The following is a 25061-nucleotide window of genomic DNA, read 5'->3' on the forward strand; positions in this document are numbered from 1 at the left end:
AGTAGTCCATGGTGAGCTTGATGGTGGGATGGAACTTGTTGATGTTATCGTGTAGTCTCTTTAGTGATTCCTCAATGTACCGCAAGCCCACGGACAACCTTACGATGCTCCACTTTTCCAGCTTCCACCCTAACCACGTCAAAGAGGCCATCCCCTATGGACAGGCCCTGCGAATACACAGGGTCTGCTCAGACGAGGAGGAACACGATGGACACCTACAGACGCTGAAAGATGCTCTAGCAAGAACGGGATATGACGCTCGACTCATCGATCGACAGTTCCGACGGGCCACAGCAAAAAATCGCATAGACCTCCTCAGAAGACTAACACGGGACGCAACCAACAGAGTACCCTTCATCGTCCAGTACTTCCCCGGAGCGGAGAAACTACGCCATGTTCTCCGCAGCCTTCAACATGTCATCAATGACGGCGAACACCTCGCTATGGCCATCCCCACACCTCCACTACTCGCCTTTAAACAGCCACCCAACCTCAAACAGACCATCGTTCGCAGCAAATTACCCAGCTTTCAGGAGAACAGCGTCCACGACACCACACAACCCTGCCACAGTAACCTCTGCAAGACATGCCAGATCATCGACACAGATACCACCATCACACGAGAGGACACCACCCACCAGGTGCATGGTTCATACTCCTGTGACTCGGCCAACGTTGTCTACCTCATACGTTGCAGGAAAGGATGCCCCAGAGCATGGTACATTGGCGAGACCATGCAGACGCTGCGACAACGGATGAACGGACATCGCGCAACAATTGGCAGACAGGAGGGTTCCCTCCCAGTCGGGGAACACTTCAGCAGTCAAGGACATTCAGCCACCGACCTTCGGGTAAACATACTCCAAGGCGGCCTTCGAGACACACGACAACGCAAAATCGTCGAGCAGAAATTGATAGCCAAGTTCCGCACCCATGATGACGGCCTCAACCGGGATCTTGGGTTCATGTCACGCTACACGTAACCCCACCAGCGAACAAATGTTATCTGTTTTTAATATAATGCGTCATTTGCTGTCTTTTCTATGTTTCTGCCTCTCTGATTTTTTGGTGGTTTGTATATTCGGTGGCCTTTTAGGTAACACCTCTCTGTCTGCACACTGTGATTGCCGTGGCAACGGGCAGTTGGAAAGACTATCTGTAATCACCAGGCATTGTTCTGTGATTTATAAATGCGAAGGGTTCGAGGATTTCATTTCCACAACATTCACCTGAGGAAGGAGGAAGCCTCCGAAAGCTTGTGAATTTCAAATAAAATTGTTGGACTATAACTTGGTGTTGTAAAATTGTTTACAATTGTCAACCCCAGTCCATCACCGGCATCTCCACATCATGGCTACAATCGGATAGGTAAGGGCGAAACTAGGTGAGGCCAATACCATGGAGCTGGACCACGGAGGAAAGGCATTGGGGGAGGATGGTGTGGGCAACAATGTCGAAGACTGCAGAGGTCAAGGAGGGATAACGTCACATTCCACATGATGTCATTTGTGACTTTGGTTAGGGCCATTTCAGTGCTGTGGCGGAGATGGAAATCTGATTGGAGAAATTCAAACATGAAGTTGCAGGAAAGATGCGCATGGATTTGTGAGATAACATGTTCAAGAACTCTGGAGAAGAAAGGGAGGTTGCAGATGGGGCAGTCGTCTCCAAGGACAAAGCGGTCGAGGGTGGAGTTTTTGAGGATAGGAGGTGTTATCAGGAACAGTACCTGAGGAGAGGGAACTATTTACAACGTTGGCTAGCACAAGGACCAGGGAGGAGAGTTGGGTGGTCAGCAGTTTAGTGGGAATGGGGTCAAGGGAGCAGGAGATGGATCTCAGGGACAAGACAAGCTCGTAGCAGGCATGAGGGGCAATGAGAGAAAGTGGAAAAAGACACTTGGGCCACTTAGGTCAAATCAGCATCCAACAAATAGCAACATTTTGGGTGAATAGCCTTCATCAGAACAGAGCTCTGATGAAGAGTATGCACCCAAAATGTCAGCTGTCTTTTCTCCACAGATAATGATTGACATACTTTGTTTCTGCAGCCTTTTCTGTTTTTGCTTCAGATTTCCAGCATTTTGCTTTTTAATCCATAAACTGGCAGACAAGGTTCAAAGCTACTCAAAAACTCTCAACACTTAGATCATCCAGTACTTTGCAGCATTACTGTTGCTGACAGCAGCCCCAACTTCAATGTCAGCAAAGGCTAAGTAAATGAGGCAGCATTTGTGTCCCCAGAGGATCCAAGTCCCAGTTTTGTGCTGGCCAGCCTAAATATAACTTTACTTAGTCATTGTGAAAGATACTGCAACCAGAAACAGTCATGAAACACACATGCAGAAGCCTGATGTTCCTGCTGCTGTGCAATCTACTCCACAATAAAAGCTCTTATACTGATGTCAGTGAGATGCTTGTGCTGCCACAGCCAACCCAAAATCAAAACCGCTGGATTCCTTAAAGACAGCATCCAGGAAGACCTTTTTTTTCTTCTTAAATCAGATTTTCCTCAAAGCCAGCTCTGGCGAATACGTCAAGTTTACATTTAAGTTGCCACAGGTTGCGCAAGATCCATGCTTCAGGAATCAGTGGCTCAAACACCTTACTGGCACCAATGTAAAGCCAGCTATAAACAGAGTTTCCACAGCTACAGGATTGCGAGGCAATATGGCAAAATTACTTCTGTAACATGAATGAAGTATTGTGAAATGGTTCCAAATTTAAGGCAATTTTATACTAAAAGCATACTGTAGGCACGTGCTACTGCCACTGCCAATGGTACATTATATTACAAAGCAGATGAACATCCTGCCTTGAGCATTGTCCAGGGCCTAACTTTTGGTAGGCTGCAAGAGCAGAGGTATAGAAAACACAGACATCCTTCTAATGGCCCTAAAACAGGGACCATTACACAGGTGCACAAAAAGGGCAGCACTGCAGTCAGATTGAGTGCTGCCCTCCTGGAGCTTGAACATCAATATAAAAGTGCCTTTAATGAGTTCAGGGAGTGCTTCTAGCGAAGTCTCAATTTTCCTCATAGGCATACAGGAGGGCCATAGAGGGCATGGATCTAAAATTAAATCTACCCTATCTATAATCTGTTGAGCCCAAGACTTAGACAGATTACTTCAACCCCATGCTTTCCCCTTCCCCCTCCCTCCCCACCCCCTTCTCCTATTCCCCCTTTCTACCCTTCCCCCTCCCTCCCATTCCCCTCCCCCCCCCATTCCCCCTTTCTACCCTTCCCCCTCCATCCCATTCCTCTCCCCCCATTCCCCCTTTCTACCCTTCCCTCTTCTCCTATTCCCCCTTTCTACCCTTCCCTCCCCCTTTTCCCCCTTTCTACCCGTCGGGCACAGGATTTCCAATAAGCTGAATGAAACACCAATAGATTAGTCAAGCTCGTGTCACTTGAGGTTAAGATTCAAACTTACAAGTTGGACTCCATGGTTCCATTTATATTGGCAATTATGGGCTAGAATGGTCATGGAATTTGCCAAGAACCAACATCTGGCCAATAGTCCAGATGTGCTGAATTGGTCACAGTTTCAAGTAAATCCATTTCTGGACCAATTAAATAAATTTACACATCAAGGGTAACTGTGGTTAGGGGGGGGGGGGAATGTAATCTCAGTTCTGCAATATTGTCCAGTATCACTGGAGAGTAATATGTATTGCAAAAAAACTTTAAAATCTAGTTCTGCACAAGGATTAATTTTCCAATTGGCAAAATGCATGTATTAATATTTAACACACTTATACTACATTTCTGTGCCAGGTGTTAACCTATTTAAAATAGGTGGGTTAATGCTTGATTAAAAATAATGTACAGAGGAATGTAGCATGAGCACATTAAGGGTTCATACATGAAATATGCTGATCAGAAAATATACTCTATGGAATAGAGACAAAAATCAAGTGTTACTGCATTCCATTTACAATGCTGAAAATGAGCTGTGTGAACATTAAAAAGATAGCTTCACTCTGTCCACCCAGATTTACTTATTGATCAAAGATTAATAAACATGGCAGGCCACCTCTAAAACAAGAACGCTTGTACTTGAACTATATTTGCCACCAAGGATAGCATGGTTATGATCAAATTACAATTTCTCTTTTAACAAGCATATGGAATGCAACTTTTCACTGGAGATTAACCATTAATACTGGTCTAAATTTTAAGTACTTGAAAAGGTACAGCACAGAAGAAAAGTATGAACGCATCTTTATTTACAGAGCTGTGAAATACACAGATATGAAGCGCTTTTAATCTTTTTATGTTCTAGTCTCAAGAGAGCAACCTCCGTGCACTGCTCTCCCCAGTTAAGATTAGTCATGCAGTGCTGGTCTGTATACTGCTTCATACAGAGACCATATTGTTCAGAAGTGCAACCACATTTAACCTACATAACAAGAAGCACTTGATCCAATAGCAGCTTTGTACACACAATTTTCATGGGATTACAACTAGGTCTTTTTTGTTTAGGAGTGCAGCCGACAGCAGAACTGTGCATCTGTAGTTGGCTGCACTCCCTCAATGTGAAAGCATCTTCAGATTCACGATGGTTAGGACAGGGGAAGCTCTGCAGAGCTTCTGTCTGCTTTTATCTTGACCAGTGGCAGATATATTTGAGGCCAAATCTAAACAAGCTCAATACAATTCTTCTGTCTTCCTGAAGGCATTGATTCCCTCTGAGGAATTGTTCAATAGGCATCTTCCAGTACTTCATCCAACTATCTATTATTTATTCATGTGCGAGTCTTGACGGTGAGTGTCAGCAAGCTAGTTGACTGCCAGGTAGCATCACAAGCAAGCCTGATCTTGTTCTATGATACACATACATGTATACTTCAAGTAGGAATCACTGGATATTGATCAAAATTTTACCTTCTTTAACTCAGGGAACTGAGGCCAACTGAAGTGCCCCAGCCACTGCCTCAAATATGAAAAACTAACTCGGCAGAGACCAAGGATAGAATTTGGTACCTTCCTGGTATGTATGGCTCAGCTACTCACTGGATGGACTCGCTCAACCAAAGGGAGAGCGACATAATTAATTTTGAAGTGAAAAGAAGAAATATTCATTGCATTGTCATGTCAAAATATCTCAAAAGCATTTCACACAATGAATTTTTTTCAACTACAGTGATTCTTATGCACTCAAATGCAGTAGCCATTCTGTGCAAACAACATCTGACAGTCAGCAACGAGATGAATGACTAGTTATTCTTTTTTGGTATTGGTTGGGGGAGGAAATAATAGTCAGAACAGCCAAAGAACTCCCTGCTCTTCTTCAAATTGTGCCATAGGATTTTTTAACGTTCCTCTCCACAGTGTGTGTGGGTGCGGATGTGAGAGAGGACCAGCGAGAGCGAAATACGCATTCCCTGAATCATGTCACTTCAAAGGCATGTTTATCACCTCGGTTTTAGATGGACTGCCTAATGAACTGTTGACTGAGTTCACCCAGGTATTAGAAATAATGAATATTAATCATCAGGCCATCATTTATTTAAGTCTATCCATGGCCATTGCAATTGTTTCTTTACTGTACCCTGTAAGAGTGAGTAAATGACCACCTGATTTATTCCTATAATTCACTCCCCTGGCACCTTTGAAGTCTATTTTTGGTTGATAAGTCCAGCCAGAAGTTGCTGGAAACTGGACATAGCATGCTTTTGCTAGCTCGGCAGTCACCTTGCTCTGCCACCATGCAGCTACCAAAGGACTTGGCAGGTAGCCTAAACTACAGAGCATTACTAGAGTTTCAGGACTTTCATTGCTTTCAGGCAGATTTAACGTATTGGTGAGAAATTGAGTTTCGTTTTACTGTATTCAAACTGCTATGTTGTTCTTGCTTCTGTTCAGACGTTACTTCTCAATAAACTTGCTTTATAGTTGAACCGGAGTAAATTGACAAGCTGTACTATTTGCACATATACCTCAACGGAAGACCTTGGCTTGATGTCTCATTAGGAGGACAGCATTTCTGATAATGCAGCAATCCCTCAATACTGGATAGGAGTGCACACGTAAATTATAATCTCAATTCCTGATACGCGACCCGAACTCTCAACATAATGACCCAGTCAAGAATGCCACCAACTGAGCCAAATATAATACTGGTTTCCAGGATATGTTTATATTTTCTTCTACTAGAAGTTCTTTGTATGCTTTATCATTGTGAAGAACATACAAAGTGTGACACCAACCAATATCAAGCAGGAAAAGAAAACAGTATAAACTATTTTATACACACAAATGCTCTGACAAACCTGGTTAGACAAATGGGTTCTCGCACTGCTGTCTGAGCTGAAATCACAGTCAGACAGATAACAATTATCAGAACTACTACTTCCTCCCACCTAGGAGAGTAATATTTTACAATGCTGGTAACACTGACATGTACAGAACCCAAGGGGCAAAAGCAAGGTTTCTTTCTGGACAGGAGCCAATGATGAGTTTGGCAGAACCCTTCGAGTGACTACATTAAACAAATACTGACACTTTGACTCATTCTTCCAAGTCGTATTCAAAAGCCAAAATGCCCCAAGAGTTTAACACTTACACTCTGTTAAGACAAATTTTCTAAGATAGTCACTAGCTTCTGAAGAAAGTTGAGTGGCAGCTCACAGCATAACAGGTAATATTAAAGTATTTGAACTGGTTAATCTGCCTGTGAATGGCCCGTGCAGGAGCTCCAGAAGCCTGGTGAGCAGAAGGGAAGCCAATAATGCCCCAGAGGTTAAATAGATTGAACGTACCAAACTTCAAACACTACTACTGAACAACACAGAACCAGGGAACCACTGCCTGAAACGAGGCTTCACTGCACAACCTCCAACTGGGCAAGGAGGATTCAAGCACTGAGCTATACCGCACACTTTCCCTTCACTGTCCTCCAGAAAGGGTTTCGATCAATAAGGAGAAACTGTTTCCACTGGCAAGAGGATCAGTAACCAGAGGGCACAGATTTAAGATAATTGGCAAAAGAACCAGAGGGGAGATGAGGAGAATTGATATTGATATATATATATATATATATATATATATTTTTTTTTTTACACACAGCGAGTTATGATCTGGAGTGTACTGCCTGAAAGGGTGGTGGAAGCAAATTCAATTGGAACTTTCAAAAAGGAATTGGATATAAGCTTGAAAAGGAAAAATATTGTAGGGCCATTGGGAAAAGAACAGGGGAGTGGGACTAATTGGATAGTTCCTTCAAGAGCCAGCTTGGGAAAATGGGCCAAATGGCCTCCTTCAATGCTGTCTGATTCTATGAAATGTCAAAAACTCCATATATTAACATCTGGCAATCTACATCTCAAGCATCTAGGGAACAGCAATATTGCATAGGAGATCTCCCAGAGACATTCACTTTGAGTAGGTCCAAGCCCTGAGAACTTAATCAGAAAATAAATATACAATGGGGAATTGCACAATATTGAGTTTATGTCACTCTAGAGAAGCCTACTTGTGCTTTAAGGTCTCCACTGTGTGGGGAATAAATTTGGTATTCCATGTTATCCCTACGGAGCTCTGATTTTACAGGCACAAATGATAACTTCAATCTGCTTTAAGTGTCATGTCACACAAGGAAGAATAGCTGCAGGTTTCCGTTTCTAGGCTGCCCATCACCCGAACCTATCCATCACAGCTGCAACAAATTCTGTCTATTCAAAAGCACAAAAGCTGACTAGCACCAAAGGGAAGGGAAAGGAAGACTACTTGGTTCAAGCTCTTACCCCCACTCCCACACACACCAGTGTTCACCAGCATGAAGAGACAACATGGAGTTAAGCCACTTTAAAGTATTTAGATGTACCTTGGTTCAAGTAGGTAAGAGTTTCATCATGTAGTTTAACAGCAGGTGATGTGGCTGCATAGAGCACATACTGGAATGGTGGATGCTTAGATTCATTCTCTGGAGGAAGGTTAGAGTCTTCTTGCTTGAAAATAGGTAACGCTAAGACATCACTGCAAAACAAGAATGTCAGTATCAATTTTGCCCACATCAAGGCAGTGTTAAATTTTAAGAAAAATAACAGATTCTGTTCAACAGAATGAGCAATTCAACAAAGGAATTTCTAACTGCAGTTTAGTATCTTAAAAATATAATTAGAACCAGAATATGTCATTCAAACCTAATGCATAATGCTGAGGTTGATTACATGGTTGTAAAACACCATACATTCAGATTATTAACCTTTTTCACAGACAAAACTGTCAAAATTTTCCATTTTCTCTCTTAAAAAGTACCTCTACTAAACATATTCAAAAATGGAATCTTTCACATTTTGTTTGTCTGGTAAGAGTTTGTACTTCTAAAGCTTTAATGGTACTTTGAAAGTTTAATATTTATTTTTCCTCTAACATGGACAACAAGGCCACTTCCAGCAAGATGTTAGTGTTCAGGTAACTGCATTGCATCACTACTATAAATACCAAGAGTTACACCAATCTCCTAAGTAATCTTAGTATCAAAAAAACATGGACTGAGTTAGGGTGCTGTAGAAATGACTCATGTAATGTAACATCTTATAAAAGATGATTAGTTGGTTATTTGTTTTCTTCAATTTGAGTACACTGCATGCTCCCAAATAGCAGGAACATACTACCAGAAGGAATATTATCAAAGTTTCTTTATTAAGTCATCAATGAGACAGTCAAAAAGCAAATCTCATTTCAATTAAAAGGGAGAAAAGAGCAAAAACAAAACCACACAATCGTTTACTCCAGGCCATGTAAAGGGAAACCAATAAATTACAGATTGGACAGTTCATGACAATATCATACATTAACTGCTCAACATTGTTGAAGTTCCTTATTTTACACAAGAGGAATGCAGCAAATGCACACGTGAAATGTCGCCTGTCAGCTGAAGTCTACAGTGTGCATGATCCAAAATTCAGCAAATCAATAGCATTGTAGATCCAGGAAAGTGCTTTTGGATTAAGGCTGCTGGTTTCAGTAAACACAGGAAGTCAGTCCCCCTCATTTGCAATTAGCAATATCAGTGAAACTGCCAGCAAAGAACCAAAAATAGAAACTTGTTTTATCCCTTTAAATCATCCAGATATGGTAACTGACTTTACTCTTAGAAATCTCTCCCTTCTTTTGTACATCTTGCCTGGGATTGCACCAGACTATAATTATAACCAGTTTGTTTAAGTTCTTAGGTTTCAACCGTGAAATGCGGGCCTCTACTGGTTACACCAGCTGCTTTTATATTGTTCTTTCAATTCAGTTCTCAGCATCCTGCATCCCAGGTGAACTGGGTCTACAAGCCTGCCACCGTGCAACAGAAAACAGATTTAACAGCAGCACGTGTGCCAGGAATGCCTCGTGGATACCAGGCTCCTGAAATCCAAATTAAAATATAAAAGCAGTCATCTGCTGCTGTTCCTCTTCAACTTGACTGGGTATGAAGACTGATGATGACTTGCTGTAAAAGGGGGAACTTTCTAAAAATGTTTAAAATAGGTTTTGTTTCATTTTTCCAGTTTCTTTGAATTCAAAACCCAAGAAACTCAAGCAAATTTGCATTGGGAGAGAGGCTGCCAATGGAGACCAACATCAAATATAAAATGGCTAGGGAAGGCAGAATCCCAAGTCAGGTACAGAAAAAAACAAAACTAAAAGCACCTACAGACTAATAAGAAGGTCCAGCAGACCACACACACCAGAAGATCCCAGATTCAATCTTGGGTCTGTGATGATTCAGCTGAGCCATTATAATTGGATTCAGTGAACCTTGGCTAAGGAAATGAAAAAAGTAGTAAAGGCTCCAGCTCCTATGCAATGTACTGACTCCTGCTGGAAAGTGTGCTGGTGCAGAATTGGGCTAGTTGCAATGAGTTCCATGAACTGTGTCAATCTGAAGCTGCCTGCACATTCACGGAATAGGCTACTTTAGATCTTGTCTTGTGTAATGAGATAGGGTTAATTAGTAATCTTGTAGTAAGGGATACTCTGGGAAAGAGTGATCATAATATAGGGTTTGACAGAGTAGATGTTTCGACTTATGGGGGTAACCAGAACTAGGGGCCATAAATATAAGATAGTCACTAATAAATCCAATAGGGAACTCAGGAGAAACTTCGTCATCCAGAGAATGGTCAGAATATGGAACTCGCTACTACAAGGAGTAGTTAAGGTGACTAGCATAGATGCATTTAAGGGGAAGCTAGATAAACACATGAGGGAGAAAGGAATATTAGGATATGTTGATGGGGTTAGATGAAGAAGGGTGGGAGAAGGCTCATGTGGAGCATAAACACCTGTTGGGCCGAATGGCCTGTTTCTGTGTTGTACACTCTATGTAATTCTAAAAAAAGATAGAATTTCACATTGAGTTCAAGAGTGACGTACTTAAAAACTAAAGTCTTAAAACTTAAATAAAGCCAATTACATAGGTGTGAGAGGCGAGTTGGCTACAGTAGATTGGGAAATTAGATTGAAAGGTATGGCAGTAGATAAGCAATGGCAAACATTTAAGAAATATTTCATGATTCTCAATGAACATATATACCATTGAGAAATAAAAACTCCAGTGGAAAAGTGATACATCTGTGGTTAACTAAAGAAGTTAAGATTAAAAGAAGAGGCTTATAATGTTGCCAAGAAGTGTAATAAGCCTGAAGATTGGGAGAGTTTTAGAAACCAGCAAAGGATGGACAAAAAAATTGATAGAGGGAGAAAATAGAATGAGAGTAAACTAGCAAGAAATATAAAAACAGATTCTAAGAGCTTCTACAAGTATGTAAAAAGGAAGAGTGCAGCAAAAGTAAATGGTGGTTCTTTAGAGGCTGAGACAGGAGAAATTAAAAGGGGGAAATCAGGAAATGGCAGAGACGTTAAACAAGTATTTTGTATCTATCTTAGAATCATAGAATGGTTACAGCAGTGAAGGAGGCCATTCGACCCATCGAGTCCATGCCTGCTCTCTGCAAGACCAATCCAGCGAGTCCCACTCCCCCGCCCTATCCCCATAGCCCTGCAAATTTTTCCCCTTCAAGTACTTATCCAGTTCCTTTTAGAAAGCCACAATTGAATCTGCCTCCACCACTCCCTCAGGCAGTGCATTCCAGGTCACAAGCACTCGCTGTGTAAAAAAGTTTCTCACGTCGCCTTTGGTTCTTTTGCTAATCACTCTAACCTTTCTATCTATGTCCTCTGGTTTCTTGACCCCTCCGCCAATGGGAACAGTTTCTCTCTATCTACTCTGTCCAGACCCTTCATGATTTTGAATACCTCTATCAAATCTCCTCTCAATCTTCTCTACTCTAAGGAAAGCAACCCCAGCTTCTCCAGTCTATCCACATAACTAAAGTCCCTCATCCCTGGAATCATTCTAGTAAATCTCTTCTGCACCCTCTCAAAGGCCTTCACATCCTTCCTGAACTGCAGTGCCCAGAACTGAACACAATGCTCCAGTTGTGGCCAAACTAGTATTTTATAAAGGTTCATCATAACCTCCTTGCTTTTGTACTCTATTTATAAAGCCCTGGATCCTTTCTTAACCACGTTCTCAACCTGCCCTACCTTCAACGATTTGTGCACATATACCCCCACATCTCTCTGTTCCTGCACCCCTTTTAGAATTGTACCCTTTAGGTCATATTGCTTCTCCTCGTTCTTCCTACCGAAATGTATCACTTCACACTTTTCTGTGTTGAATTTCATCTGCCACGTGTCCACCCATTCCACCAGCCTATCACTATCCTCCTCACTGTTCAGTACCTTTCCAAGTTTTCTTCATCTGCAAATTTTGAAGTTGTGCCCTGTACACCCAAGTCCAAGTCATTAATATATATAAAAAAAAAGCAATGATCCTAGTACCGAACCCTGGGGATCACCACTATATACCTGCCTCCAGTCCGAAAAACAACCATTCACCACTACTCTGTTGCCTAATACTTAACGAATTTCGTATCCAAGCTACCGCTGCCATTGCCACCTTTATTCCATGGGCTTCAACTTCAATGACAAGCCTATTATGTAGCACTTTATCAAACGCCTTTTGGAAGTCCATATACACATCAATCGCATTGCCCTCATCGATCCTCTCTGTCACCGAAACAAAAAACTCAATCAAGTTAGTTAAACACAATTTGCCTTTAACAAATCCGTGCTGGCTTTCCTTGATTAATCCACACTTGTCCAAGTGACCATTAATTTTGTCCCGGATTATCATTTCTAAAAGTTTCCCCACTACCAGGACAGGTAGATAAGGTGGCTAAGAAGGCATATGGAATACTTTCCTTTATTAGCAGAGGCATAGAATATAAATGTAAGGAATCTTACAACACCACGTTATAGTCCAACAATTTTATTTTAAAATCACAAGCTTTCGGAGATTATCTCCTTCGTTAGGTGAGTAGTCTACTCACCTGACGAAGGAGATAATCTCCGAAAGCTTGCGATTTTAAAATAAAATTGTTGGACTATAACCTGGTGTTGTAAGATTCCTTACATTTGTCCACCCCAGTCCATCACCGGCATCTCCACATCATAAAATATAAGAGCAGGGAGGTTATGCTGGAACTGTATAAAACACTGGTTAGGCCACAGCTTGAGTACTGCATACAGTTCTGGTCATCACATTACAGGAAGGATGTAATTGCACTAGAGAGGATATAGAGGAGATTTACGAGGATGTTGCCAGGACTGGAGAATTTTAGCTATGAGGAAAGATTGGACAGGCTGGGGTCGTTCTCTTTGGAACAGAGGAGGCTGGGGGTGATTTAATTGAGGTGTACAAAATTACGAGGGGCCTAGATAGAATGGATAGGAAGGACCCATTTCCCTTAGTAGAGGTCAATAACCAGGGGGCAAAGATTTAAAGTAATTGGTAGAAGGATAAGAGGGGAGCTGAGGAAAATTTTTTTCACCCATAGGATGGTAGGGATCTGGAACTCACTGCCTTTTTTTAAAAATTCGTTCATGGGATGTGGGCGTCGCTGGCGAGGCAGGCATTTATTGTCCATCCCTAATTGCCCTTGAGAAGGTGGTGGTGAGCCACCTTCTTGAACCGCTGCAGTCCATGTGAAGGTTCTCCCACAGTGCTGTTAGGAAGGAAGCTCCAGGACTTTGACCCAGCGATGATGAAGGAACAGCGATATATTTCCAAGTCGGAATGGTGTGTGACTTGGAGGGGAACATGCAGGTGGTGCTGTTTCCATGTACCTGCTGCTCTTGTCCTTCTAGGTGGTAGAGGTCGCGGGTTTGGGAGGTGCTGTCGAAGAAGCCTTGGCGAATTGCTGCAGTGCATCCTGTGGATGGTACACACTGCAGCCACTGTGCGCTGGTGGTGAAGGGAGCGAATGTTTAGGGTGGTGGATGGGGTGCCAATCAAGCGGGCTGCTTTGTCCTGGATGGTGTCGAGCTTCTTGAGTGTTGTTGGAGCTGCACTCATCCAGGCAAGTGGAGAGTATTCCATCACACTCCTCACTCGTGCCTTGTAGACAGTGGAAAGGCTTTGGGGAGTCAGGAGGTGAAAAGGTGGTCGAGGTAGAAACTCTCAACTCATTTAAAAAGTACTCAGATGTGCACCTGAAGTGCCGTGACAAGGCTACAGACCAAATGCTGCAAAGTGGGATTAGGCTGGGTGGCTCATTATTGGCCGGTGCAGACACAATGGGCTGAATGGCCTCCTTCTGTGCGGTAAATTTTCTATGATTCTATATCGAGGTTAAACTGACTGGCCTGTAGTTGCAGGGTTTATCCTTTTTTGAACAAGACTAACATTTGAAATTCTCCAGTCCTCTGGCATCACCCCCATATCTAAGGATGATTGGAAGATTATGACCAGTATCTCCACAATTTCCATCCTTGCTTCCCTCAGCAACCTAGGATGCATCCCATCCGGACAGGGTGACTTATCTATTTCAAGTACAGCTTGCCTTTTTAGTACCTCCTCTATCAATTTTTAGCCTATCAATTCTCTCAACTACCTCTTGACTGACTGTGATTTTGGCAGCATCTTCTTCCTTGCTAAAGACAGATGCAAAGTACTTATTTAGTACCTCAGCCATGTCCTCTGCCTCCCCGCACAGATCTCCTTTTTGGTCCCACCCCTCCTCTTACTACCCGTTTATGCCAAAAGACGACTTTTAGATTCCCTTTTATGGTAGTCGCCAGTCTATTCTCATATTCTCTCTTTGTCCCTCTTATTTACTTTTTCACCTCCCCTCTGAACCTTCTATATTCAGCCTGGTTCTCATTTGTATTATCAACCTAACATCTGTCAAACACCCCCTTTTTCTGCTTCATCTTACTCTATCTCTTTTGTCATCCAGGGAGCTCTGATTTTAGCTGTCCTACCTTGGTCCCTCGTGGGAACGTATCTAGATTGTATCCAAATCATCTCCTCTTTAAAGACCGCCCATTGTTCAATTACAGTTTTGCCCGCCAATCTCGGATTCCAATTTACCCGGGCCAGATCCGTTCTCATCCCATTGAAATTGGCCCTCCTTCAATTGAGTATTTTTACTCTGGAGTGGTCCATGTCCTTTTCCATAGCTAATCTAAGTCTTATGATACTACGATCGCTGTTCCCTAACTGACGCTTACTCCACTTGGCCCACCTCTTTTTCCAGAACCAGATCCAGCAATGCTTCCTTCCTCAATGGGCTGGAAACATACTAGTCAAGAAAGTTCTCCTGAACACACCTCAAAAATTCCTCCCCTTCTTTGCCCCTTACACTATGACTATCCCAGTCTATATTAGGATAGTTGAAGTCCCCCATTATCACCACCCTATGATTCTTGCACATCTCTGTAATTTCCCTGCAAATTTGTTCCTCTATATCCTTCCCACTAGTTGGTGGCCTATAGACTACCCCTAGTGTAAAGGCACCTCTATTATTTCTTAACTCTAACCAAATAAATTCTGTCCTTGACCCCTCCAAGACATCCTCTCTCTCCAGCACTACAATATTCTCTTTAATCAATACTCTCACCTCCTCCTTTCTTTCCTTCCCTATCTTTCCTGAACACCTTGTATCCAGGAATATTTAGTACCCAATCCTGCCCTTTTTTGAGCCAGGTCTCTGTTATTGCCACGACATCATATTCCCATGCGGCTAATTGCGCCTGCAGCTCACCAACCTTGTTTACTACGCTTCGTGTATTTACACAATGCACTGTAAACCTATCTTCGACCTTCTTGCATTCTCTCTTAGTCTGATCCCATCTGATACCGAACTATCTCTTACTCTAGGGCTATCTGCCTGTCCCAATCCTTTGTGCACCTTGTTTCTCCTTTCCAATGCTACACCCTAGTGCTAAATTAGTTTAAACCCTGCCCCACAGAACTAGCAAACCTCCCCGCAAGGATATTAGTCCCAGCTCTGTTGAGGTGCAAAGCATACCAGAAATAGTGGGGAAGCAAGGGTCCAATGTGAGTGAGGAACTTAAGTAATTAATATTTGTGAAAGGTAGGTCGTGCCTGACAAACCTGATTGAATTTTTTGAAGAGGTGACTAAAGTAGTGGACAGGGAAATGTCAATGGATGTTATTTATATGGACTTCCAGAAGGCATTTGATAAAGTCCCACATAAGAGACTGTTAGCTAAGATAGAAGCCCCTGGAATCGAGGGAAAAGTACAGACTTGGTTAGGAAATTGGCTAAGCGAAAGAGCGTAGGGATAACAGGTAGGTACTCACATTGGCAGGATGTGACTAGTGGAGTCCCGCAGGGATCTGTCTTGGGGCCTCAATTATTCAAAATATTTATTAACGACTTAGATGAAGGTATAGAAAGTCTCATATCTAAGTTTGCCGATGACGCAAAGATTGGTGGCATTGTAAGCAGTGTAGATGAAAACAAAATTACAAAGCGATATTGATAGATTAGGTGAATAGGCAAAACTGTGGCAAATGGAATTCAATGTAGACAAATGTGAGGTCATCCACTTTGGATCAAAAAAGCATAGAACAGGGTACTTTCTAAATGGTAAAAAGTTAAAAACAGTGGATGTCCAAAGGGACTTAGGGGTTCAGGTACATTGATCATTGAAGTGTCATGAACAGGTGCAGAAAATAATCAATAAGGCTAATGGAATGCTGGCCTTTACATCTAGAAGACTGGAGTACAAGGGGGCAGAATTTATGCTGCAGCTATACAAAACCCTGGTTGGACCGCACCTGGAGTACTGTGAGCAGTTCTGGGCACCGCACCTTCGGAAGGACATAATGGCCTTGGAGGGAGTGCAGCGTAGGTTTACTAGAATGATACCCAGACTTCAAGGGTTAAGTTACAAGGAGAGATTACACAAATTGGGGTTGTATTCTCTAGAGTTTCGAAGGTTAAGGGGTGATCTGATCGAAGTTTATAAGATATTAAGGGGAACAGATTGGGTGGATAGAGAGAAACTATTTCCGCTGGTTGGGGATTTTAGGAGTAGGGGGCAGAGTCTAAAAATTAGAGCCAGACCTTTCAGGAGCGAGAGTAGAAAACATTTCTACACACAAAGGGTGGTAGAAGTTTGGAACTCTCTTCCGCAAACGGCAATTGATACTAGCTCAATTGCTAAATTTAAATCTGAGATCACTAGCTTTTTGGCAACCAAAGGTATTAAGGGATATGGGCCAAAGGCAGGTATATGGAGTTAGATCACAGATCAGCCATGATCTTATCAAATGGCGGAGCAGGCACGAGGGGCTGAATGGCCTACTCCTGTTCCTATGTTCCTAGTAAAGAAGTAGTACTGGAGAAATTATGGGGAGGTTGTGATCTTCCAAAATTCCCTAGATTCTAGAATGGTCCCAGCGGATTGGAAGGTAGCAAATGTAACACCGCTATTCAAGAGAGAGAGAAAACAGGGAACTACAGGTCAGTTAGCCTGACACCAGTAGCAGGGAAAATGCTGTAATCCATTATTAAGTAACAGGGCACTTAGAAAATCATAATGATTAGGCAGAATCAACATCGTTTTATGCAAGGGAAATTGTGTTTGACATATTTTAGAGTTTTTTGAGGATATAACGAGCAGGGGAGATAAAGGGGATCTAGCAGATGTAGTATATTTGGATTTTCAAAAGGCATTCGATGAGGTGCCACACAAATGGTTGTTACACAAGATAAGGGCTCATGGGGTTGGGAGTAATATATTAGCATGGATAGAGGACTGGTTAACGGACAGAAAGCAGAGAGCAGGAATAAACGGGTCATTTTCAGGTTGGCAGGCTGTAACTAGTGGGGTGCCGCAAGGATCAGTGCTTGGGCTTCAGCTATTTACAATCTATATTAATGACTCAGATGAAGGGACTGAGTGTAATGTATTCAAGTTTGCTGACGATACAAAGCTAGGTAGGAAAGTAAGCTGTGAGGAGGACACGAAGGGATATAGATAGACAGGTTAAGTAAGTGAGCAAGAAGGTGGCAGATGGAATGCAATGTGGGGAAATGTGAAGTTAATCACTTTGGTAGGAAGAATAGAAAAACAGAATATTTTTTAAAATGGTGAGAAACTATTAAATGTTAGTGTTCAGAAAGATTTGGGTATCCTTGTTCACAAAACACAAAGTTAACATGTAGGTATAGCAAGCAATTAGGAAGGCAAATGGTATGTTGGCCTTTATTGCAAGGGGGTTGGAGTATAAGAGTAAGGAAGTCTTGCTGCAATTGTACAGTGCTTTGGTGAGACCACATCTGGACTACTGTGTACAGTTTTGGTCTCCTTACCTAAGGAAGGATATACTTGCCTTAGAGGCGGTGCAATGAAGGTTCACTAGATTGATTCCTGGGATGAGAGGGTTGTCCTATGAGGAGAGATTGAGAAGAATGGGCATATAGTCTCTGAAGTTTAGAAGAATGAAAGGTGATCTCATTGAAACGTATAAAATTCTTAGAGGGCTTGACAGGATAGATGCAGACAGGCTGTTTCCCCTAGCTGGAGAGTCTAGAACGAGGGGGCATAGACTCAGGATAAGGGATGGATGATTTAGGGCTGAGATGAGGAGGAATTTCTTCATTGAGGGTTGTGAATCTTTGGAATTCTCTACCCCAGAGGACTGTAGATGCTCAGTCGTTGAGTACATTCAAGACTGAGATCGATAGATTTTTAGCCTCTAAGGGAATCAAGGGGTATGGGGATCAGGCAGGGAAGTGGAGTTGAGGTTGAAGATCAGCCATGATCTTATTAAATAGCGGAGCAGGCTCGAGGAACCACATGGCCTACTCCTGCTCCTATTTCTCATGTTCTTATGCATCTGTGAAGCCATACCGCAGCATAAGTCTGCCCTTTCAGAAGGAGGCAGAAAATTAGTAAGAAATCAGAGATCATGCAGAAGAACTTCAAAGTTTCAATTATAGATTCAGGTCTGCAATCAATGTTAACACTTAAAAATGCACAAATTGTTATGGTTCCACAAAAAGAAACAGAAAATGTTGAGAAATACATAGCAGGTTAATCACCACCTGTAAAAAGAAAATACAGGATATGACATTTCAGGCATGTACCCTTCATCAGAATAGTTCTAAAAGGAAATTTAGTAGCATAGACAGAAAGTTGGTTGACAGACAGCAAACAAAGATTTGGAATAAATGGGTGCTGCTCAAGTTGGAGAAAGGTGGAAGTAGTGTACCCCAAAGGTCAATCTAATTGTCATTACAAGTGAGGAGAAAGGTTAGGAGAAATTTATTACGCACAGGGCTATTGAAGCATGGAATGCTTTGCCACAGTGAGTGATTGGAGGAGAAACCATTGCATCTTTTAGGGGAAAATATTCTGAAGCATAGGAACAGGAGTAGGCCATTCAGCCCCTCGTGCCTGCTCCGCCATTTGATAAGATCATGGCTGATCTGTGAACAAGAATACCGAGCTATGGGATGAAAGCCCAGCAAGGGAATGAGTTTTGGATTGCTCTAGCAAAAAGCTGGCACACACAATGTACTGAATGACCATTCCCTTGTGCTGTAAATTTTTGTGGTTCTCTATACAGATGCTGTATACAGCATTTTCTGTTTTTGTTTCAGATTTGCAGAATTTGCAGTTTTTTAAATATCCTGAGAAAACTATTAAGAATAAAATCTGCTAAAAGGAGCTGGAGCAACTTAAGATTACTTCACTGTGTTTCACGCACATGTTATTAAACACAAACACTCAATGGAAAGTATCCCTTTACTGTGGATTTTCCTGAAGAAAATATATTTATCCAAAGCTTCCTCAATCATTTTGGATGGAATGATTTCAACTAAGTTTTCAATTGTAATTACTTCATTATTAGACCATTTAAAAGATGAAATGTGTACCACTAAGTTAATTATCAAATGTGTTGCACATATTTCACCTCCACATTATGGTGTTAAGTGGATCCTACCTAGTGATGCTCTCCTACATCCCAAAAATACTTCAGTCTAACTATTTTCTATTCGTTAACTCACAACTTTTTATAATTATCATGAATAATTTTCAGATAAATCTGTTGCAATCATAACCTTTATAATCCCTTTTAGATATCAAACTCAATCTCCCCTAATGTTTATACAGAAGGCCGCATCATCAATTCAAGCATGCAAGGTATTAGCTCCCCTAACTGATCATCATCCACCCAGGTTTCACATCCAGCTGAAAATGGGAAGATTCATGTCATGTATTTACAACAGCCCAATATGAATCATCGGCTTCACATCTTCCAGCTAACTTCGTGACCAATTCTTGGAAATGTTTTTATTCCATACAATTCTACTTAGAAAAAAGTTGCATCATTACAAGCCAATCAGGAGCCCTGTTTTACAGTCCCAAAACATTAAGATAGTTGCCTGGAACATGCAGTTGTAAAATGTATCATCGCCATGGCAACTCTGGCCAGAACATAAAGGACTCTGATATAGCAATGTACAACTCAGGACAGTTGTACCAATGTAATGAACATTTTAAAAAGAGGAATCACTCAAAAGGCACATTAAGAAAAGAGACAATTCCATATCTGCTTTTATATTTCCAGCAAATTATCTTCCAAATATTTTTCAACCTTAGTCTTTGCATTCACCAATAATAAATAAATATATTAAAACATCTTGAGACCAGCTTCTCTCGATACACATTAATTCTAGTATGAGGGTCTTGAAACCAATGTTGTCACTACATTTACTTAGTTATTGGTACCAATACGCTGTAGAAAAAATAAATCATACTTAAGCAAATACGCTATACTGTGCCTGCACCTTTCTTATTACGCCTGTGCCTTGGGACATTATTCTACATTAAAAATACAATGCAAATGCAAGTTGCTGTTGTGTGATGCTCTTAATTCCTTACCCTAAATTGTTTCCACCACTACCATCAATAGACCTGTAACATCCACTATTAGCGCAGCTCAAAATGTGTTTTCAACAGATATACGGAAAGGCAAAATCCATACACCAAGACCCTCCAGTATAATTAGACATATTAAAATTTCATGTTTATTACACTTTACTGAAATCCTTGAGGAAATACTGCATGTAACTATTTAAATTAGAGCTTAATGTTGAAAATAGGAAGGCAGGACAGAATTAGGAACAATTTAGAAATTGGCATGGTCAAAAACAAAGAAAAAGCTGCAAATTTTGAAAATCAGTTTCCAATTCTAAAGAAGCATAATGCCTAAAACGTTAACCCTTCTCTGTCCCATAGATACCAATTGGCCTGCTATGTATTTCCAGCAGTTTCGATTTTTTATTTCATAATCATGTTTTTTAGGAAGGTAGGTGGTGACGAGTTGAATTTTCAATTCATTTGCCGCCTAACTCATTATCTGAAACCCTACTTCAACTAGTTAACAAGCTGCACATTGGAATGTAGGATGACTTACAAATCAAACCTGACTTCCTGGAAAGCATTAACTATAAAATACATTAAAAACAATACAAAGAAGACTTGCATTTATATAGCACCTTTCACGACCTCAGAGTGTCCCAAAGCACCTTACAGCCAATGAAGTACTTTTTGGAAGTGTGGTCACTTGTAGGAAATGAGCACAGCAACATCCCACAAACAGGAATGTGATAATGAGCAGAAAATCTGTTTTAGGGGTGTTGATTGAGGGATAAATGTTGGCCAGGATACTGGGGAGAACTCCCTGCTCTTTTTCCAAATAGTGCCACGGGATCTTTTACTGGTCCACCTGAGGGGGCGGACAGGACCTCAGTTTAACCTCTCATCCGAAAGACAGGACCTCCAACAGTGCAGCATCTTCCTCAGTACTGCACTGGAATGTCCGCCGGGATTTTGTGCTCAAGCCCGAGGGACTGGGCTGGTGAAACCCAAGAGATAAGGAACATACCAGCACACGTGCTGCTGAAAAGCAGAGCCCGTAGCGTAAAGTTCCCGATCTCAGTCATACATCTGATTCCTGCTGCGAAACAAAAAAAAAACACCGAGGTCCTAGGGATATCTGCAAACAAGCGGCGTGGGGCTCACATGACACGCCACAGCCCCTTCCATCCCACCGACCCCTTCTCCTCTCACCTCATGCTATAAGCCCCAGACCCGAGCTCCTGGCCGATGCCGGACAAACTGGAGTCGAAGTCGTGCACGAGCCCGGACTCGATTGCTTCGTCCATCTTCAGCACCCAGGCCATGGTCAGTGAGGGCGGCCAAGCCAAGGCCAGGCCGCGCCGAGCCGAGCCGAGCCGCCGGGGGTAAGGGGGAGCAGGCGTTTGCAGGCGGCGGTCCGCACGCTCTCCCCTTCCCCCCCCCCACCACCTCCCTCCCTGTGTCCCGGTTGCTAGGAGGCGGCCTGTCGTCGCTCGTGTGCTGTGCTGTGCTGTGCTCACTCCCTCCCTCCCCGGCCCGGCTCACACGGCCATGGCAACGCTGCGAGATTCAGACACGGCTGCCGTCCCTTCCTCTTCCTCTTCTTCCTCCTCCTCCTCCTCCCAGTAGCGGTTACGCCGGCAGACGTTGGCGGAACAAACTTCCGCTCGGCTGTGAACTCACGCACAGCTCGGCCGGCTGATGACGATGACGATATTGCCACCTCCTCCTCCGCTCCGTTCTCTCACCGATTCCGGCGCAAACATGGCGGCTCGCCGCTTTCAGTTGCCTCCGACGAACGGACGAAACAACCGCATCACTGCGCGCGCGCGCAGCGTCGCGGGCTCTCAATCCAACCGCATCACTGCGCGCGCGCGCAGCGTCGCGGGCTCTCAATCCAACCGCATCACTGCGCGCGCGCGCAGCGTCGCGGGCTCTCAATCCAACCGCATCACTGCGCGCGCGCGCAGCGTCGCGGGCTCTCAATCCAACCGCATCACTGCGCGCGCGCGCGCGCGCGGGTCGGGGGCGGGGCGGGGAGGTGAGTAAACGACGCTTTCTGACTGACAGCACCTCTCAGCTAATCAGCGTCGAGCTACCGCCCAATGGTACCGCCCAAGATTCGACAACGCTGCGACATCGACCAATCGGGAGGGGAGGCAGGAGTTCAAACAAGTTCGGTTGCGAGTCCGCGCGCTGTCAGGTGTGAAGGAACGAACCGCGGGGGGCGTGACCTCTGACGCGACCTCGCGCCGATCCGCGCCGCAGCCGGAAAAATGGAACGAAGCCCGGAAGCTGGAGGTCAGTCGCTGTCATCCAGCTGCTGTGGATTTCCAGCTGTTTTTTATTTCAGATTTCCAGATTTTTGCCCTGCAGCGGTGGCCCAGGGGCTGGCTGCAATAATCAACCCGCCTGAAGGAGAAGGGATAACGAACTATGCAAATGACCCATTGACCATCCAGAGCTGCGAGTTATAATCAACTCTTTACAAACCCATGGGAATCTGGAACTCTCTCCCCCCAGGTCAATTGGAAATTTCAAAACTGAGATTGATAGATTTCTATTAGGTAAGAGTGTTAAGGAATACAGAACCAAGGCGGGTTGATGGAGTTAAGATACAGATCAGCCATGATCTAATTGAATGGTGGGACAGACTCGAGGGGCTGAATGGCCGACTCCTGTTTCCGTGTTCCTATAACCAGCTCTATATGTTTAAACGGGCGTGCAAGTTGGAAATCTGAAATAAAAGTAACTGGAAATGCACAGCGGCTGGGCCATTTCCTTCAATGTGTATCTGAGTGTGACATTCTTCAAAATTGATCACATTTTAACCAAGGCGAGTGATTGTCATTCCAAAAAAGTGACGCTTGATGGATGTGCTACAACTGGAAATGAATCAGTGGCCAGATGTGAAGAGACCCAAACTGCATACCAACCACAAGGATTTTTGAATCATCAAAACTCACGGTTATACCTGGGTGCCTGTAATTCGTGAGATTGCCACTAAAATAGGAACTTTGTAGGTCACAGTATTAGAGTCGAGGACTTACTTCCAGTACCACACTAGTGCATTAGTATATATTTGGCCTTTTGAAAAGCAGTTTTAGGGAGATGAGTATTAAATATAAAACAAACCCAATTCATATCTGGTGGATGATCTGACTGTCTATAATTTCAGCGAACAGTTAATTTGTTATAAAATTGTTACGCCAAGAACACCAGTGGCCACATTAGAAAGCTCAGCAAATTCACGAAACTAATTATCGGGAGTTGTAAAGAACTTCATTTTTTGTTTTTTTACGGTTTTTTTTATCCCGTATACCTGCTGGTACTTAAAGATGCCAAATGTCAGTGGGTGTTCAAAATGGATTTAAAATGTAAGTGCTGAGCCTTTCAAAATTGCAGCCGCGATTCTGAAAATCTACGAGGACTTTTAAGTCAAATTAATTTGTGTGCATAAAGTCCAGCACTAAACACGGCCTGAGACCGTCGGCTCTCCTATTGTCCAGGAGGCTGCTGTGAACGGCAGAGATGGAATAATCACCGAAAATAGGAAGGGTTGAAGCAAAATTGAAGCCCCGAAACCCTGGGAGAAAGTGAAAAGCCAGTCCCCGATCCCAATGCCCCCTCTCTCACGCTCCACACCATCCCCCCCCCCCCCCCCCATTTGATTTAGCAGAAACAGGTAAAGTCTGCACCTGTCGGTTTTTTCCCTGCAAATTCCTTCATCAGATCCGTTACTATCGGAACCCAAAGCATTAACCTGTCTGATCTCTCTACAGACCTGCTGTGCGTTTCCAGCATTTTCTATTATTTTATTCCCAAGATCTTCAATCTTTTTTTGTGTGTGTTTTTAATCATCGTAACATGAACCAGTTTGCCTTTCCGCAATATTTTATAAACGTTTTGCAAAGTTAGTTGTGGTTTTATTTTGGGGGAATGAAAGAGGAGTGTGTACATTTAAGACTCAACATTACAATAAACGTGGCATTTCAGATTCAGGTCACCGTAAGCAGCGAGTGAGAGAGAAAAACTACAATCTGGGTTCGTCAAGTTAAAAGTTACTTGAAACAAAGGGCTCGGTTAGAAATATAGAGTTCATTCGAATGTTTTTAATGATTGAAAAGTTCGGTTTAGGATGGAGCATTAATCATCCTCCAGCTCTGTGTAAGGTAAGTAATACAAATATTAGAAAGGACATTCTTACCGGAGGTAGCTATTGCTGCTGGGGTATTGATGGTATTGTTCGGGTTGCGAGTGCCAGAAGAGCATTTTGTGATGTGATCCGGGGTGTTCAGCCGAGTGGTCACTGAAACGAGAATGAAAAAGCTCTTGAGATTCCCGGTGAGCCACCGTTTGCCTTGGTGCTTCCCCTGGGACCCACCGGCGACTTTATCACCTTTACCTGACGTCAGTTACACAGACAAGCACATCCAATGGGGCTGGGGTGGGAAAACTGCCCAATCACACAACGAAAGAGGAATCAGACGCTATAAAGTGCTATAAAGACATAAATATATATAGATAGATAAACATATATATAGATATATACATATATCTAAAATAAACTTAAAGTGATATTACAGGGAAACATTTGCCAATTATCCGATTTCACAAATATGCACTCAGTGTTCACTTTTCGGGTTAGAAATCGCTTGATGGTACGTTTAGACATGGAGTGAGTGTAATTTTCCCTTGGTGGTGCTTTTTTGAATCTCATTTTCTTTTTTACAATCTGAACTTGTTTAAACTTAAACAATTGCACATTCCATATCCCTTAGATTTGCTAGCTTTTTACTGCTGATCAG

The 25061-nt window shown here is 42.8% G+C and overlaps 1 protein-coding gene across 4 annotated transcripts in view; it reads right to left on the minus strand.

The window, feature by feature from the left end:
- LOC137318183 (upstream-binding protein 1-like) overlaps positions 1 to 24704 on the minus strand; it is a 73939-nt gene extending 49235 nt beyond the window's left edge. The window contains exons 1-2 of one of the 4 annotated variants that reach the window (XM_067981154.1): positions 24461 to 24704; positions 7832 to 7983 (exon numbers count right to left, since the gene is read on the minus strand). In XM_067981154.1, the coding sequence (XP_067837255.1) occupies positions 7832 to 7983; positions 24461 to 24525 (217 nt within the window). In that variant the 5' untranslated portion in view covers positions 24526 to 24704. Of the gene's footprint in view, positions 1 to 7831; positions 7984 to 21465; positions 22153 to 24460 lie in introns of those variants that run through there. The other 3 variants (XM_067981157.1, XM_067981144.1, XM_067981151.1) reach the window with 3 other exon arrangements.
- Positions 24705 to 25061: the final 357 nt, after the last annotated feature.

The sequence above is a fragment of the Heptranchias perlo genome, chromosome 3, assembly GCF_035084215.1.
Source record: "Heptranchias perlo isolate sHepPer1 chromosome 3, sHepPer1.hap1, whole genome shotgun sequence".
NCBI classification, from domain to species: Eukaryota; Metazoa; Chordata; class Chondrichthyes; order Hexanchiformes; family Hexanchidae; genus Heptranchias; species Heptranchias perlo.